The sequence below is a fragment of the Orcinus orca genome, chromosome 15, assembly GCF_937001465.1.
Source record: "Orcinus orca chromosome 15, mOrcOrc1.1, whole genome shotgun sequence".
Lineage (NCBI taxonomy): Eukaryota > Metazoa > Chordata > Mammalia > Artiodactyla > Delphinidae > Orcinus > Orcinus orca.
The window spans coordinates 63,651,799-63,669,042 of record NC_064573.1 but is presented as its reverse complement, the minus strand read 5'-3'; the positions used below and the strand labels follow the sequence as shown (position 1 = coordinate 63,669,042).

The 17,244-nt window shown below is 60.1% G+C and overlaps 2 protein-coding genes across 2 annotated transcripts in view; one reads left to right on the top strand and one right to left on the bottom strand.

Moving 5' to 3' along the window:
• Nucleotides 1-1,126, bottom strand: part of UBE2L3 (ubiquitin conjugating enzyme E2 L3) — a 42,388-nt gene extending 41,262 nt beyond the window's left edge. Inside the window, exon 1 of the mRNA XM_004276028.3 lies at nt 1,023-1,126. Coding sequence (XP_004276076.1) covers nt 1,023-1,049 — 27 coding nt within the window. The 5' untranslated portion in view covers nt 1,050-1,126. The remainder of the gene's footprint in view (nt 1-1,022) is intronic.
• A 9,162-nt stretch (nt 1,127-10,288) lies between these two features.
• Nucleotides 10,289-15,558, top strand: LOC101288594 (RIMS-binding protein 3C). Its single transcript, XM_004276083.3, has one exon. It carries the CDS (start codon nt 10,289-10,291, stop codon nt 15,359-15,361), a length of 5,073 nt encoding a protein of 1,690 aa, XP_004276131.2. The 3' UTR covers nt 15,362-15,558.
• The last annotated feature ends 1,686 nt before the right edge of the window (nt 15,559-17,244 follow it).

Genomic DNA, 17,244 nt, shown 5'->3' with positions numbered 1-17,244 from the left:
TCCTTAGGGAACAAAAGAAAGGAAACGTTCCCAGGGAGGGAGGGCCCGGAGGCTGGGACTCCAAACTCAACGTCTGGCTCTCCGGAGCACTGCTCTGCCCAGGAGGAACCCCAGCCCTTTATCTCCCCCCAGGAAATCAGCTCCTGGGCCCTTTTGATTTTCGGCCCGGTGCAGCCCGGCAGCACCACCGGCAGGGCGGCCGACTTGCAAACCTAGGCGAGATCGGCTCTGGGGGACGCCGGCAAACACACTCGAGAAAGGACTGGGCCCGGGTGACATCTGTGCTCCTCACTCGGGGAGCCAGCGAGCAAGAATGCACCCCGCCGCGTTCAAGATACAAAGTAGCAAGTTATTTTTATAAACTTTGGTTGGTTTTAACTCCCACTCCCACCCCTAAAATGGCACTTTGCTCCAGCAGGGCCCGGAGCGCGGATGACGAGGACGGGGCAGGAGGCCCGCGCCGCGGCCGGCCGCCCCCCGCCCTCCCGCTCTCCTGCACCCCGGGGCCGAACTTGCCGCTGTGTGACTCTGCAGTCGCAGCGACAGTCTGCCGGCAGTCGCAGCGACAGTCTGCCGGCCCCCGCACACCCAGATCGCCCACGGCAGCCCGGCCTAACTTTCGCCCGCCGGCCCCCGCCCCGAGCCCCCCGCCCGCCCGGCCCGGCGGCTTCCAGCCCGGTGCGCTATGGCCCAGGGCGGGGCAGCTCCGCGGCGCGGGCTCGGCGCTCGGGCCTCCCGCGGGCGTCCGGTGGGCCTCCTGCTGCCTCCGCCGCCTCGCGGAGGGAGCCCGCGGGCCGGGCGGGGCAGCCGGACGGCCGGCGAAGGGCCGGGGCGGCGCGGCCTGGCGCTCCCTCCTGGGCTGCGGCCTAGCGGCCGCCTTAGCTCCCTCATCACACGGCCCTGGGCGGCGGCGGCACGCGAGGCGGGGGGCGGCGGCGGCCCCCCGAGGGGTCCGGGCGGCCGCGCGGCCCCGGCCGACGCCACTCCCCGTCCGCCCGCCGGCGCCGGAGAATGGTCTTTACCTTCATCAGCCTCCTGCTGGCCGCCATCTTGGCTCTGGTGCTGCTGCTGGCCCAGAATGCATCGCGGCGGCCGGCGCCGGAGCCCCCGCACTTCCTGGAGCGGGGGAGGGGCGGCGGCGCGGGCGAACGAGGCGCCTACTGTGTGCGGGCGCGGTGCGGGCACAGCGCCGGCGGCCTGGGAGCGCCGGGGCGCAGGGACCGGCGGGGACCCTGCCTTTGCGGGGCGCCCAGTGCGGTGGCACTGGGAAACAGAGCCCGACACACAGTAGGTGCACAGTGATACTGGCTGCGGGAGATGGGGTAAGGGGCAGGATTATTTCAGGCACCAATCAGCGCCGAGGTGATGGGAATGTGACTGTGGGAACCTGCTTCTCATGGGCGGGGGTGGCGGGGTGGGGGGGGTCGGGGGGGGGGGTAGTCAGGGAGTCTCACTGAGGAAATAGTGTAATTATAGCCAACACTCACCACGAACAGCCCCATTTCACAGGAAACAGAAGCATAGTGGAGGCCGAGGGTTTGCCCAAGGTCATGCAACCCGCAAGGAGCAGAGCCCAATTCTGTTCCAGACGGGGCTGCTGGCTCCACAGCCACCACTGGGACCTGTGAAGGGTGGGGAGGAGCAGCTCTGAGGACAGAAGGGCAAGCCCATGGTCAGATGCATGTGTATAAGGAGAAGACTCTGGTTGGAGAATGGAGGATGAGGTAGGTAGGGGGTAAGAAGGGGAGCAGGGCCACGTACAAGCTGTTTGTGGCCATCCAGGCAAAGAGGTGATGGTGGTTTGGACCTCGGTGGCAGTGCAGGCAAAGTGGAGGGTGCAGCTTCAGATCATTCAGGCCTTTGAAGGAATTTTTCTCCATTCTGAGAGCAGTTGGTTTCCCACTAGAAGACAGAGGAAAAGAGCACTGGAGATGGATAGCCTGGAATAGAGCCGGCCTCCCACCCAGAGACCTGAGAGCCCAGGCTTAACACGGGGAGAGAGTGGGGAAGAAACTAGATGATAAGCCTCATGCAATGAGGACCCTGCCTGTCCTTTATCTCCCCCCAGGGCTGGCACACAGTGGGTGCTCCTAAACATTTGGCAAATGTGGGACTTCCCTGGCGGTCCAGTGGTTAAGACTTCCCCTTTCCACTGCAGGGGGCACGGGTTCGATCCCTGGTTGGGGAACTAAGATCCCGCATGCTGCACAGCGTGGCCAAAAACAAAAAACAAGGGACTTCCCTGGTGGCACAGTGGTTAGGACTCCACGCTCCCGATGCAGGGGACCCGGGTTCGATCCATGGTGAGGGAACTAGATCCCACATGCATGCCACAACTAAGGGTTCACATGCCACAACTAAGGAGCCCGCATGCTGCAACTAAGACCTGGTGCAACCAAATAAATAAAAAAAAACAACAAGACACATTTGGCAAACGTATGAGGGACTCCATCAGTTACTCCTTAGAGCTGCAGGGGACCTGGGAGCCTGGCCTGGGAAATGACTTTATGGTCCTCCTGTGCACTGGGCCTGGTGCTTAGTGGGCCCAGGTCAATGAAAGAACACAGTTCTATTGGGAACTGCTTCCTCAGAGGGAAGGGGACCCTGCCCTGAAGAAATCCCAAGCCAGCTGAGGAAGTGCAGTGCATACCCTTCACCTTGACGTGCTAAACCAGGAATAGAGGGGTGGGATTGGAAGAGGCTGAGTGCCAAGAACTAACCTTTGCTGCAGCATCTCCTGTATCCTCACCCCCATGGCAAGATGGCTCCCTGGCACCCACTTTGCAAGTGAGCACAGGCCCTGGAAAGCAGAAGGCCATAAACAAGCACACAGTCCCGGTGGGAAAGCTGCCTGGACTTTGGGACCCTTCTCTGGGTCTTAAACCTTCATTGTTCCGCATAGCAGTCCTGGCTTCTGGTCACACCAGCTCCCCTTCACTCAGCCATCCTGTTCATCCAGACCTGACCTTTCTGTGCTACCTCTCCGAGCCTCCCATCAAGAGTGACCTCTTCGGGACTTCCCTGGTGGCGCAGTGGTTAAGAATCCGCCTGTCAGTGCAGGGGACACGGGTTTGAGACCTGATCCAGGAAGATTCCACATGCCGCAGAGCAACTAAGCCCATGTGCCACAACTACTGAAGCCCGGGCGCCTAGAAGCTGTGCTCCTCAACAAGAGAAGCCACCACAATGAGAAGCCCATGCACTGTAACGAAGAGTAGCCCCTGCTCACCACAACTAGAGAAAGCCCACACGCAACAATGAAGATCCAATGCAGCCAAAATTATAATTAATTAGTTAATTAATTAAAAAAAAAAAAAAGAGTGACCTCTTCCTCCTCTCCCTCCTCCTTCTGGGTTCCAGGCCCTTCTGCTCAAACTCACCACCTGCTGCTCCTTTGTCCAGTCAGCACATGTCCTGGGTGCTCACCTCTAGGTTCAGGGAGGAGATACAGGTCCCTGCCCTCAAGGGGCTTGTTACACCCCGGGGAGGCACCAAGGAAAATGACAGAGGTGTGAGGGTTTGTTGAGGCACTCAGGCTCAGACAGGGGCCCTTCAGAGGACAGGGGAAGGGCCAGGAATGGGAGGAGGCATTGCAGCAAGAAGGAAGTGCCTCTGGCAAGGCAGGGACTTGGCAACGGTATTCACACTCCATAGGGCCGAAGGGGTGTCCGGCCCTGGGCCGGACATTTACACCCTCCACTGAGCTCATCGGCACCACAGGGCCATGCGCTTAGATGTTCTGTCTCACAGGAGAGGAAGCTGAGACTCTGAGAGAAGTAGCTTGCCCTACCTCACCCAGCTGGGAAGAGGGCTCCAGGAGTAGACCCGAATGTGGTCCATGTGGTGAGGCTCTGCCTTGACCTCCCTCTGCTGGCCCAAACCCCCGAGTCCCGCATCCCTACCTGCCCACAGCCTGTGCCCTGGCCTCTGCCCATGCTGCCCCCACTGCCCAAGATGCCTTTGTCCTTCCCTCCCTCACTTGTCCCTCTGCAAGTGCCAGTCAGGCCTCAGCACATGACTTGCCACCCTGCTTGGGGAACTTGATGGCCTGCAGTGTGCTGGGTCCTGCCGGTGCCGACTCACAAGCCTTTCTTTGACGCTCCCAACCATCCTCTGTGGTCAGAACTGTTACCAGCCCCATTGAGAGGAAGAAACTGAGGCTCAAGGGGTCAATCAAGCTTTTCTCAGCCCCCTGGCCATCTAAGGGTCCAGTCCAAGTCCGCTCCTGGACTGTGTGGGGTAAAGTAAGGGCTGGGAGACTCAGCCAACCCAAAGGGCTCCCTCTTTCCCTCCTTCCCTGCTATGCCCCCCTACTCTCCCTCCTTCCTTCCATCCTTCCATCCTTCCTTCCTCCCTTCCTTCACAAACCCCATTGGAGGATTTCTGTTTAGTGAATGAAGAAATTAACATGGCACCTGCCCCCCACCCTCTGCCCAGACCAGACTGGGTGCTCAGCCAGACTGGGTGCCCTTTGATGAAGGAAAGACCGTCCCCTGACCTAGAGCAATGGCCAAATAACTGGACAAAAAGTCTTGCCACTAGTGTCAGTGGGAGATGGACAAGGCCTCGAGCTTCAGGCTATGGAGAGAGAAGGGTGGTCGGAATAGGCCCAGAGCGGAGAGGAATGCAGATGAAGAAGACGGAGGATGGCTCTGTCCTGGCAACAGCGGGCAGCTGCAAGTCAAGACGCTGCTGGCAGCCCCGCGGGGTCCTCAGGAGGCAGCAGCTTGGGGATTACGATGGCACCCGGGTGGCCAGAGCCCATGGACAGGCTCTGACGGCACCAGTTCAGAGCTCAGACTTGGGTCGCACGGGCCAAGGCAGTTTCCTCCTCTGAACAGGACAGTGCCAGCCTCCCCAGCTGTGGTGGGACCTCAGGCGTCAGGCCTGTCATGTGCGGGGTGGGGGGGGGCTGGCCACCCACGGGGGCACATGTGTGGGGAGGCTGAGGCTGCCAGGTGAGAGGCCAGCCCAGCAGGCCAGGGAGCCCCAGCCGGAGAGCTGGAAGCCGGCACACGCTGTCCCTGCCTGCCCGGGAGGGCGTGGACTGGCCAGAGCAGGCAGCAGGGCCCAGGAGTGGAGGCAGAGAATATATCCATCCAGGAAGGGCTGGTGCTGGGGGTGCCAGGCCTCCCACAACCTGGAGCAGGAAGCTCTGGGTGGGCTGCGGCTGAGTGACCCTTCCCTTCTGAGCCCCAGTCCCTCCTCAGGCACACAAGGACCATGACAGACTGAGAGGGGCCGGGAGCTTGGCAGGTCTCTCTGCCCGACATCCAGTCTCAGCTCTGGGCAGCCCTTGCTCTCCTGCCTCAGCTCAGCTGGGGTCTTCTCCCCGTTAGCACCACCCTCAGCCCCCAGCACTGGTCCACACTCCGAGTTCACTACGTCCCTTTGCCATATTTGTGTTTAATGCCTGTGTCTGCCCTTGGACTGTAAACTCCACGAGGACGGAGGCCACACCTGGTCAGCCTGCCTCCGTATTTAGTTGCGTATTCACTGAGCGTGGACCATGTACTGGCCACTGTTCTAGATGCTGAGGAGGTATCAGAGAACAGACAGAAAACACATTGATGACTCACACATAAGAGAAGTGGGCTGGAAAGCTGGGGCTATTGTGGCCACAGAGGTTGGGGGCTTAAAACTCTCCAGGGGGCTCTCAGGATGGAGCCCAGGGCCCTCACCAAGGCCTCAAGCTCTGCAAAACGCGGGGCGTGGGTGGCAAAGGAGGGATGCGGATCAGCATCCCAGGACCCCACACGACCCAGAGGTCACACATGGAGCACAGGGCTGGTGATGTGGGGCGAAGCCAGACGTGAGGGGCACGTGCCCCCTCTCAGGATCAGTGGAATCATGGGGTGTTGGGGCAGTGGTGTCTGTGCCCATAATAGACAGGAGTGTCTCTAACCCAGAGGTTCTCAAACTTGTTGCCAGCAGCACACCTTCTTTTTTTTTTTTTTTGGCTGCGCCATGAGGCTTGTGGGATCTTAGTTCTCCGACCAGGGCTGGAATGCGTGCCCCCTGCAGTGGCAGCACTGCTGAGTCCAAACCACTGGAACGCCAGGGAATTCCCAGCATACCTCTTTAAACGCTATTAAAAAACACTATTCAACCAAAGTCCTCCTTAGAACCTGACAAATGACACGAATTAGTGGCCATGTCCTGTAGGGGCAGTGTCTCCCCTTCAGCTCTGGCATATCCTTCCCACCCCTACAGTATCTTCCAGGAGCCCCGGACTCTAAAGGAGCCCAGTTTGAAAACTACCCATATAATCTATCCCATTCATGTTTTAGGGAAGAAAGCTGAGACCAGAGAAAGCAGTCAAGTTCCCCAAGCTCAGAGTCCATGGGGGTGGCAGGCAGGTCACTGGACAATCAGTGCACAACGTGACAAGTGTGGGATGGCAGGAGCCGGGTACCAGGGCAGCACAGTTTGCTCATGCACTCAACCACATTCCAGATGCCTCTGATGGGCCTTTGATGGCACTGTGGGGCTCCCAGGGACTCAGGCTGGGGTCCGCCTCCTCAGTTGCAGCCTGCCCTCCTGCCCTGACTGTTGGCAGCCCTGCTTGGGGCTGCAGCAGGACATCCAGGCTGTGGCGCCCCACCCAGTGCCCTGAGGCGACCGTCCAGCTTTGCCACAGCTGCCCACGTGCCCTGGCAAGCCACCTGCTCCCGCTGAGCCTCGGGGCCTCGGCCTCTGTCAAACAGAGCAGTGCTGAGGGTCCCGTGAAGACATGCTCCCCGTGGCTCCACGACCACCTGGACTGTCCCTGTGTCTAACCTCCCCCCTCCCTCCCATCCACCTCTCCTCTCACAGAGAACATCTGGAACCAAAATTCCCTGTGTTCTTGCCACTTGCCACTGCCCAGTGGCATCTCCCATGGCACATCAGGGTTCAAGGGAACCTAGTTTGAAAAACTTGAGTATTAGGAGTTCCCTGGAGGCTTAGTGGTTAGGACTCCATGCTTTCACTGCCCAGGGCCTGGGTTCAATCCCTGGTCAGGAAACTGAGATCCCACAAGCCTCACAGTGTGGCCCCAAAAAAGAAAACAAAACAAAAAACAACAACAACAAAAAAGAAAAACATGAGTACAACAAAAAGGGTGGAGCCCATAAAGCCAAGTGCTGAATGAACACAGAAAGTGCTTCTCTGAGCCTCGGTTTTCCCACCTGCGAGATGGGTTCAAGGTCATCTACCTGCCTACCTGGAGAAAGTACTGTGTAAGTGAGAGGGCCATGTGTCTGTCCTGCCCCAGGAGCAACCCAGGAAGGTCAGTCACAGAAGAGAGGCTGCGGTGGGGGTGGGAAATTCACTCCGAGTGTCCGGTGGGTGGCTCGTGGTTAGACAGCCATCCTCAGAGCAGCAGAGCCCAAGCTGTGAGAGGGCCCAGGTGCCACCGGGCCAGGTTGGCACCATGCCCTGAGAAGCAGAGGTGTTGCTAATGGGATCACAGCATTAAAGACTGGATGCAAATGGCCGGGTACCAGATGTCCATCCGCATTTCCCAGGAGCTATGTGGTACCACAGCAGGAGGGGCAGGGAAGAGCCGGACTTAAGTAGGGGTCCCAAGCTCCCAACCACACAGGTGGCCAGGCTAAGGGAAGCTCTGTGTGTGTGTGTGTGTGTGTGTGTGTGTGTGTGTGTGCACACGTGCGTGCGTGCGTGCAGGCACGCGCATGTTCCACAGCTTACGATCCTGCCAACACCTCTCCTGAGAACTGAGCCTCACTCCCGGCCAGCCTGATGCCTCTGCCCAAGGCCCCAGTGGGCAGCCTTGAACCTGGGGTCCTCACCCTTGCTGCCCAGTGCCAGGCAGGCAGGCAGGGCGTGAAGGGCACATCCTCACCTGGCCACCTGGCCTGTCTGCCTCCCCCATTCAGGTACCACCTTTCTGGGGAGGGACTTTCTTACCCCTCCTCTGAGCCCACTCTGGGCAGAGACACACCTGTGTGTTAGACATATCCCTGCTCCAAAAGGAGAGGCACCATGTGGTGTGATCTGAGCTGCAGAGTCCTGGGTCGCCCCAGCCCAGCCTGGAGAGTCAGGGAAGGCTTCCTGGAGGAGGAACTGCTAAGCAGAGGCCAAAGGATAAGATAAGGTTAGTAATAAGTGAGTGGACAAAACCAGGTTGTGTGGAACCCACTAATCAGCCTGTCACCTTGAGCAGAACTCTTAACCCACTGCGGCTTGGGACTTCTCATCTGTGAAATGGGTGGTTTGAATACTGTATGGCAGGGAATTCTCTGGAGGTACAGTGGCTAGGACGCCACACTTTCACTGCCGAGGGCGCAGGTTCAATCCCTGATTGGGGAACTAAGATCCCACAAGCCTCATGGTGGTATGGCAAATAAATAAATAAATAAATACCTAATGGCAAGCATTAGCATGGAGCATGGCACATGTTACCTTTGTGTCGGGCCAGGTTGGCATCCCAGCAGGGGAAACAACGCATGCAAAGGCCCAGAGGCCTTTGAGCCAGGGGAATTCTTCAGACTCCTGGAAGAAGCTTGTGAAGGTCCAGGCCAAGCCCTAGATGGGGAGATAGGAACTTGCACAGACCTCAGTGCAGCACCTACTATACACCCAGCGCTCGGCCAACAGAGCCCTGGTGTGCCTCCAACCCTGGGAGGCTGGTGCTACCAATATACACATTGTGAAGAGGCTGAGAGGTGAAGTCATCTGTGGTCCCTCAGCCAAAAAGTGGCAAAGCCTGGATGGATGCCCCAGACTCTGAGGCTTCCCACCTGCCCTGAGGTATATGGAGTGAGTCCCAGGGAACTCAGAGAGTACCTGGGCTGCCTCCACCATGGAGGCCCTGCCTGACTTCAGCCAAATTCCTACCTTGCAGACCTCAGTTTCCTTAGCTGTGAAAGAGGGACTAGAATTAAAATCAGTGAGCTGCTAGAGAGCCTTGCTCTGGGCACTGTATACTCTTACCTCCTTGAAACCTCACAGAGGAAATGGATGCTCAGAGAGGTCAGGAAACTCTGGGAGGTCACACAGCAAGGGAGGGAGCTGCATTATTAGCCCATTTTACAGATGAGAACATGGGAGCAGCTCGAAAAGCTTAAGGACTATTTGCTTCCAAAGTCCCACCAGCCCTAACCATCTGACACACTGCCCCTTGGAAAGCCATGGAAAGTTCTCTGGCCTTGCTGTATCCAGGGAGGTGGTGTGGGGACCCAGCAGGGCCCATACAGGCCTTTGGCTTTACTTTTTGGGAAAGCAGGTAGCCCCGGGCACTCCTGAGTCTGACCAAAGGGCAGGTTGGGCCCTCATGGTGGCCCCATCCTTCACCTCCCTCCCTGCCTCTCCAACTGGCCGTCCCAGTCTCTGGGTTCCACTTGACCCTCTTATCCTTCTGCAGATATGAAATGTAAGGCTCCCCACTGAGAGAAAGACTGGGTAGGGGTCCTCCCACCTGCGACCCTGAGATTGACCAGATGGGCATCAGAGTGCCCATGGAATCTGGAGGTATAATTTTGCAGGTTTGAATTCCAACTTAGCTACTTCTGGGCCATGTGACTGTGGGGAGGCCCTTATCTCTCTGAGCGTCCTTGCGGGATGATTGTGAAAATGAACCAAGTAATCACAGGCCAGGGCTATGGTCCTCGAAGGAACACTTGTCCCCTGTCTCGGCTGGCACCATGCCCAGGTCATGGACTTGAGACTTCTCTGTAAAATGGGTATAGGAGGTTTAAACAGTCCTTGGAAGGGGTCCTTGGATGGGTAGGCACAGTGGAGATGCAGGAGCCAGATGCCCCCTCCTCTGGGTGAGCCCAGGGCACACCCCCAAGTTTGGGCATATCCTGTTGCAGTTTCCAGCCACCACACCACCTGAATCCATTGGTGATCTTGAGCCAAACACTGAGCCCCCTTTCTCTATGCCCAGAGAAGCAGCTCAGGCTTCCCACGGGTTCCTTGGCCTGAAAGGGATTGTCCAGTGCCTGGAAGAGGGCCGGGGTGGGTCGTAAGAGATATAGTGCCAGGATCAGGGAGAGGCCTGGGGCCAGCGAGACTCGTGGGCATCCTGGGAAGGACAGGAGCTGTGTCTAGCCTGGGTGTCTAGAGCCCAGCGCCAACATAGGCAGCCGGGAGAGGAGCACGGGGTAGCCGCACCCACTGCAGAGGGTGGGAGAACGCGCCCAGAGGCGGAAGGGGCGCGCGGGAACCCTCAGGGACCCCGGAAGGGGCGCGCGGGACGGTTGACCGCGGCCAGGGCAGCGGCCGTTGGCGAGCGGCGGCCTGGGCCAAGAGAGGTCAGGCGTCTTGCCTGGCCGCGACCACCATGACCAAGGACTCGCCCAGCCCTTCTGGCGGCGGCCGCGTGACACCCAAGAAGCCGGCTACTCCGGGCCCGGCGGCGGCGGCGGCGCTGGAGGAGCAGAGGCGTGAGCTGGAGAAGCTGCGGGCCGAGCTGGAGAAGCTGCGGGCCGAGCTGGAGGCGGAGCGGGCGCGCGGGCGGGAGGAGCGGCGGCGCTTCGCTGCCCAAGCGCGGCAGCAGCGGGAGGAGGCCGAGCAGGAACGGCAACAGCTGGTTGATCACCTGCGCTCCAAGTGGGAGGCGCAGCGCAGCCGGGAGCTGCGGCAGCTGCAGGAGGAGGTGCTGCGGGAGCGCGAAGCCGAGATCCGGCAGCTGCTGCGCTGGAAGGAGGCCGAGATGCGACAGCTGCAGCAGCTGCTGCACCGCGAGCGCGATGGCGTGGTGCGCGAGGCCCGGGAGCTGCAGCGCCAGCTGGCAGAGGAGCTGATGAACCGCGGCTACTGCGGCCGTGCGGGGGCGCCCGAAGAGGCCGCAGCGCAGTGCCGCTGTCGCCTGCAGGAAGTGCTGGCGCAGCTCCGCTGGGAAACGAACGGAGAGCAGGCCTCGCGCATCCGCCACCTGCAGGCGGCACTCGACGTGGAGCGCCAGCTCTTCCTCAAGTACATTCTGGAACACTTCCGCTGGCACCCCGCCTTGTCCGGCACCCCCGACCCCCAGGCCGCGCATTCTTCAGAAGAGCCACCTCCTGAGGCCGCCGCCAAGTCCTCATGTCGACTAGAACCCCTTGACGGCCTGAGCGCGGGCGCCCGCGCGCGCTCCCGCTCCCTCGACCGGGTGCCCGCGGCGTGCTCCAACTCCCCGGACAGCGTGCTCCCCGCGCGCGCCAGCTCCCTCGATTCCTTGGCACCAGCGCGTTCCCTCTCGCTCGACAGCACCCTGAGTCGCCCCAAGGCCCCCGAATCCTCCTCTCCAGACGCCTCCATCCCGGGGTCCCTGAGCCCCTCGCCGCCACTATCGGAGCGCAGGAGACCTAGCGACCCGCGAGGAGGGGAAGAGTCCGGGAGTCAGCCCTGCGAAGCCCTGAACCCCCTGCCGCCGGGCCCGGACTACAGCGAGCTGCTGAAGCAGAACTTGGAGCTGTCCGAGGCGCTGCAGGTCCTGGCGCGCCGCTGCTCCGGCCTGCGCGAAGAGAACCTGCAGCTGCGGCGCGTGGGCTTCTCCGACAAGGCGGACAAGAAGGTGAAGCGGCTCAAGGTGAAGCATGCCGAGCTGACCGACCTCGCGCGGCGCCTGGAGGACCGGGCCCACAAGCTGCAGGAGACCAACCAGCGTGCTGTGAGCGCGCCTGTGCCCGGCGAGAGCCGCGCGGGCCTGGAGCTGTGCCAGGCCTTCGCCCGCCAGCGTGCGCGGGACTTGTCGGAGCAGGCTAGCGTGCTGCTGGACAAGGACAAGCAGATCGAAGAGCTGCGGCAGGAGTGCCACCTACTGCAGGCGCGCATCGCCTCGGGACTCAGCAGCGCCCCGCTCGCTGCGGGGGGCGCCGCCTGCGCCCAGTGGCTCAACGTCAGAGACCTGGACCGGCTGCAACGCGAGTCCCAGCGGGAGGTGCTGCGCCTGCAGAGGCAGTTGACCCTGCAGCAGGCCACCAGCAGCGCCCGGGCGGAGGCGGGCGGCCAGAGCGCGCCATGCGAGGAGGCGCGGAGCCAAGTACAGGCACTGGAGCGCGAGCTGAGCGCGCAGCGGCGAGAGTGCGCGGAGCTGGGCGCGCAGGCGGCGGCGGCGCGGCGACGCGGCGAGAAGGCCGAGGCGAGGCTGCAGGCGGCGCTCCGCGAAGGCGCCTGGCTGGCGAAGGAGAACGCGCGGCTGCAGGCCCAGGCCGACTGGATGGGAAAGGTGGCGGCCGAGAACAAAGACGTGCGCGGGCAGCTGGGCCTCGCGTGCCGGGAGCGCAACGCCGCCGGCTTGCTGGCGAGGCAGCTGTTGCAGCAGGCGGCACGAGGGCAGGACAGGCAGCAACAGCTGCTGCACGACCAGCAGAAGGCCCTGTGTGATCTCCAGACGGCCTGGGAGGAGATGCGGGCACTGCAGTGTCAGCCTGGTCACCCTCCCCAGGAACCCCGCGAGGCCCCGCCAGCCCCGGAGTCCCAAGTGAGAAGCAGTGGAAGAACCAAGTTGCAGCTAGGGCCTGAGGACCAAGCATCGTCTCAGCCTAGCAGAGCCAAACAGGAGAAGGAAGACTTCCTGCTGGAGAACCCAGTTGCCCTCGGGGAGGCAACCAGTGCCCCCAAAGTGCCAGACAGAGTCCCAAGCAGCCGACCTCTGGACTCCAGGCCCCAGGCCAAGAAAACCAGCTCCCAGTCGAACTCCTCCTCTGAGGTGGAGTCCATGTGGGCTCCTGTGCCATCCTGCCCTACTCTGGACGTGGACACAGCCAGTGAAGTGGAAGATCTGGAGCCCTATAGCGTGTCCTCAACCCTGGAAGTGGGGGGTTCGGAGGCCCCCACCACCCCCAAGCTCAAGATCTTTCTGGCTCGGTATAGCTACAACCCATTTGAAGGGCCCAACAAGCACCCCGAGAGCAAACTGCTGCTCACTGCTGGGGATTACGTGTATGTCTTTGGGGACATGGATGAGGACGGCTTCTACAAAGGGGAGCTTGAGGACGGCCGGCAGGGGCTGGTGCAGTCCAACCTGGTGGAGCAGATTTCAGATAGTGACATCCTGGGCTGCCTGCTCCATGAGTTCCCTGACCTTGGCCCCACTCGACTCCCGGCTGGGCAGGGCAAAGCTTCGAAGGAAGACACTGGTCACAGCTTAGTACCTGGGAAAGCCCAGGGGACAGTGGACAGGGGGCCACACGCGACAACGGTGAGGGTGGGCTCCAAGACCGAAGTGGCAATAGAAATCTCAGATGCCAAGATGGAAGATGGCCGGCTGGGCTCTCAGCAGAGCATGGGCAAGCGGGGCTTCTCCAGATCTCTTCTGGGGACCAACAGTGTCTTTTGTGTGGCCCCTACGCAACTTTACCTGAAGAGTGTTGCAGCCACGTCGGCCGAGATCACCTGGGTTGGCAGCAGCCACCCCCACATGGTGTACCTGGATGACCTGGAGTGTGCCCTGACCCTAGCGGGCGTGAGCCGCTACACCTTCCACCACCTGCATCCCGGCACGAGGTACCAGGTGAGGGTGGAGGTGCACCCACCGTGGGACTTGCTGCCGGAGCGCTGGGAAACAATGTCCTCAACCATCACCTTCAACACACCCTTGGCGGGCCCCCCTGACCCTCCACTGGACGTGCTGGTGGAGCGCCATGCCTCACCGGGCCTCCTGGTGGTCAGCTGGCTCCCCGTGACCATCGACTCAGCTGGGTCCTCCAACGGAGTCCAGGTCACCGGCTATGCTGTGTATGCCGATGGACTCAAGGTGGCAGAGGTGGCCGATGCCACCGCCGGGAGCATCCTGTTGGAATTTTCCCAGCTCCAGCTGCCACCGATGTGCCAGAATATCTCGGTGAGAACCATGTCGTTCTGTGGAGAATCCGTGGATTCAGTGCCGGCTCAGATCCCTCACAACTGCGTCACCTGTCTCCGATTGCCAGAGATGTCTCCCTTTAGCTGCACCTGTGGGGACCCGTCCACTGGCAGAATGACCTTCCCCATCTGCCCTCAGAGGCTGGTGCTGACTCCCCCGAGGGCCAAGGCCAGTCCCCACAGCCCCGGAAGCTGCGGGGAGCCCCAGGCCAAGTTTCTAGAAGCATTCCCTGAAGAACCCCCAAGGAGGCAGTCCCTGAAGCCCAGACTGAGTTCAGACGGAGAATTTCCAAGTGCAGGGTCAGACAGCCAAGCCCAGAGGCCCACAGAGGCCCGGGAGCTCTCCAGAAAGGACCAGCTCTTCCAGAAGAGTCCCCGGAACCACAGGCCACCTCTGCCCCGGGGCCAGTCTCGGGGGGAAGAGGACCAGTACCGGCACATGGGCACCAGCCAAAGCCCTGCTGCAGGAGTCATCTGTCGGTCCCCTGAGTGTGGACCCAGGAAAGAGCCATGTCAGGAGAAGGCTGCCCTTGAGAAGGTCCTCAGACAAAAGCAAAATGCTCCAGCATTCACCCCTCCCCAGCTGGGCACCAGCCAGCAATACGTGTCTGACTTCTGTGACATTCTGCAGGAGGAGGCAGGGCGCTTCGGTCTATGGGGCAGAGAGGGGCGAGAGCAGAGGAAGGAGCTCAGGAGACAGAGCAGGCCAGGTCAGGCTCTGGGGGGCAAGAGAGAGGGCTGGTTCCAGGAGCCCAGCTTGGCACTGTGTCCTGCTCCATCCAGCAGGGTCATCAGGATGTCCAGGGGTGGCGACCCACCGCTGGGAACGAGGGTAGACCCTCCAGCCAAGCTCTTTGTGGCCCTCTCTGATTACATCCCCCTGGTGATGTCTGCCACCCCCGAGGCTGCAGAGGAGGAGCTGACCTTCCGGAAAGGGCAGTTGCTGAGAGTGTGGGGCTCTCAGGACACCCACGGCTTCTATCGTGGCGAACACGATGGGCAAGTGGGCAACATCCCCAGGCAGCTGGTGGACAAGATGGACACGGGCACGGAGTGGACTGGTGGGAGGTGGCATTTGCTGGGGCAAGGGTACCTGCCCTCCGTGGCCCACCTCGATGACTTTGGGGGGCTTGGAGGCCCCCAGGGCTCCTTCCCCCTGCCGCAGGGGAGCCCCAGAAGGCCCTCACTGTGGATTCCAAAGACCATGGTGGCGGCTCTGGACTATGACCCCAGGGATGGGCCGGCAGGGGGCCTGGTGAAGGGCAAGATGTCACTGAGGGTGGGGGATGTGGTCACTGTCTATGGGCCTGCGGATGACAAGGGATTCTACTATGGGGAGTCGGGTGGCCACAGAGGCCTGGTCTCAGTCCACCTGCTGGATCACATGTCCCTCCAGGGAGAGCGAGTGCAGCTCCCCACTGGGGTGGTGGCCTCTAGCCACCTGCGCCCCACAGGCGGACCCACCACCAAGCCCTCCTCACTTTGTGCGCAGCGCCCGCTCCATGCACCAATGCTCGGAACACTCGGCCATCCCAGTCCTCCTGGCCTCGAGGGCAGCAGTGCTTAGGTCTGAATGGACCTGTTTCCAGAAGAAAGCAGAGCAAGTAGCCCCCGAGAGGCTGACAGGCTGGTAACCAGCAGGTTTTGGGAGAAGTGCCTTTTTCTGCTCCATCATCAGTACGCGTTTTCTTTAGGAGTTTAGCCTTACTCACCCATTGCCTTGTATGAAAGTCTCAAGAAAAGCCTGCTTCTTAAATTAAAAAAAAAGCCATCAGAATGTTATTTTTTCTATCTTTTGTTCAACTCCTCATTAAAATGTTCATAGAAGAAAAGAAAAAGGATGTTTTAGAAGTGAAAGCACAACCAAGGAACCAAGCCCGCCTCTCCTCCCTCTTTGCAGACATGTTTCCCTGGCTGGGGGGGTGGGGGGGAGGGTGCGAACCCTTTAGGGGAGGCTCAGGTCAGCATCGGCTGGCAGGGCTGCGGAGGGTCCAGCGAAGAGCCAGGGCTGAGAAGCAGGGCCCCACAAGGTGTCCCTGCAGGCAGACTGTGTCCCTGGGGTCAGCCCTTTGTGGAGGGTGGGGTCAGCGTATCCCAGCTGAGGGTCCCCCTCTGTATCTTTCCCCAGCGCTTCTCACTTCTGAGGGGCCTCCCTGGGAGGGCGTGTCCACATTCACCCCATTCACAGAAGAGTCACTGAGACTCAGAGTGTCCCCTTGTCTCAGGTCACAGGGCTGCCGTGCTGCTTCCTCCCATGGTCCTCTGGGGGCTCCCACTCCAGAAGGTGGGGACCAAGGGTGGTCTTCATTCTTCTCTGCTTCTATTTGATGCTCCACTTTTCCCCATGTCCCCACTGCTATCAGAGAAAGGGCACCACCTTCCCTGGGGGCAAGGGGAACTGATTGGAAGCATCCGGCCAGAAGGATTGGAGCTAAGGGCAGGTTCTCTGGGGAGTTGGTGAATCGGGTCCAGAAGTTTCCACTGTGCTGCCCCCTGGGCTGAGGTGGGGACAAGGAGGGGCAGGCCCAGGGGATGCGTCAACCCAACCTGCCTTATCCTCAGAGAACACAGGAACCAGCGAGGAGGCCATGAGGTGCATGCACATACTCACCACTTGTGAGCAGAAGCTTCAGGTCTCAGCCTGGAAGGAAACTGTCCACTGAGGGCCATGACCACCCCCTCTCCCGCACAACCACCTGGCTTTCCAGTGAGAAGGCTGGCACAGAGTCTCCTCGGCTGGCTGGAGGGGCAACCCAGACCGGGTCACAATTTCTTTTTTTTTTTAATTTGGATGAAATATACATACCATCAAATTTACCATCTCAACCATTTTTAAGTGTACGGTTCTGTAGTGCTAAGTACATTCACAGTGTTGTGCAACCCATCTCCAGAATGTCTTTTCATCTTGCAAAACTGAAACTCTACACCCATTACACGACAGCTTCCCACCCCCTCCCTCAGCCCCCGGTAACCTCTAATCTACTTTCTGTCTGTACGAATTTGACTACTCCAGGGAGGTCATGTAAGTGGACTTGCACAGTAAGTTGTCTTTTGGTGTCTGACTTATTTCACTGAGCATAATGTCCTCAAGTTTCATCCATGTTGTAGCAGGTGTCACAGTTTTGTTCCTTCTTAAGGCTGAATCATATTCCATTGTATAGATGGACCACATTTTGTTTATCCATTCATACATCGGGGTTGCTTCCACTTTTTTGGGCCCTTGTGAATCATGCTGCTGTGAACACGGGCGTGCAAACATCTCTCAGCTTTCACAATCTTTCAAATCATCAGATCTTTGTGAGCTCACAACCCAGAATAGAACCTGAGGCCCATGAGAGAGGCCCACAAGAAAGCTGTTTTTGCAAGAGAGAACTACCCAGCCCCTCCCGGGGTGTGGGCTCAGGTTGGAGGGCTCAGTGGGCTTCTCACAGTCTGAGGGGGGGGCACAAG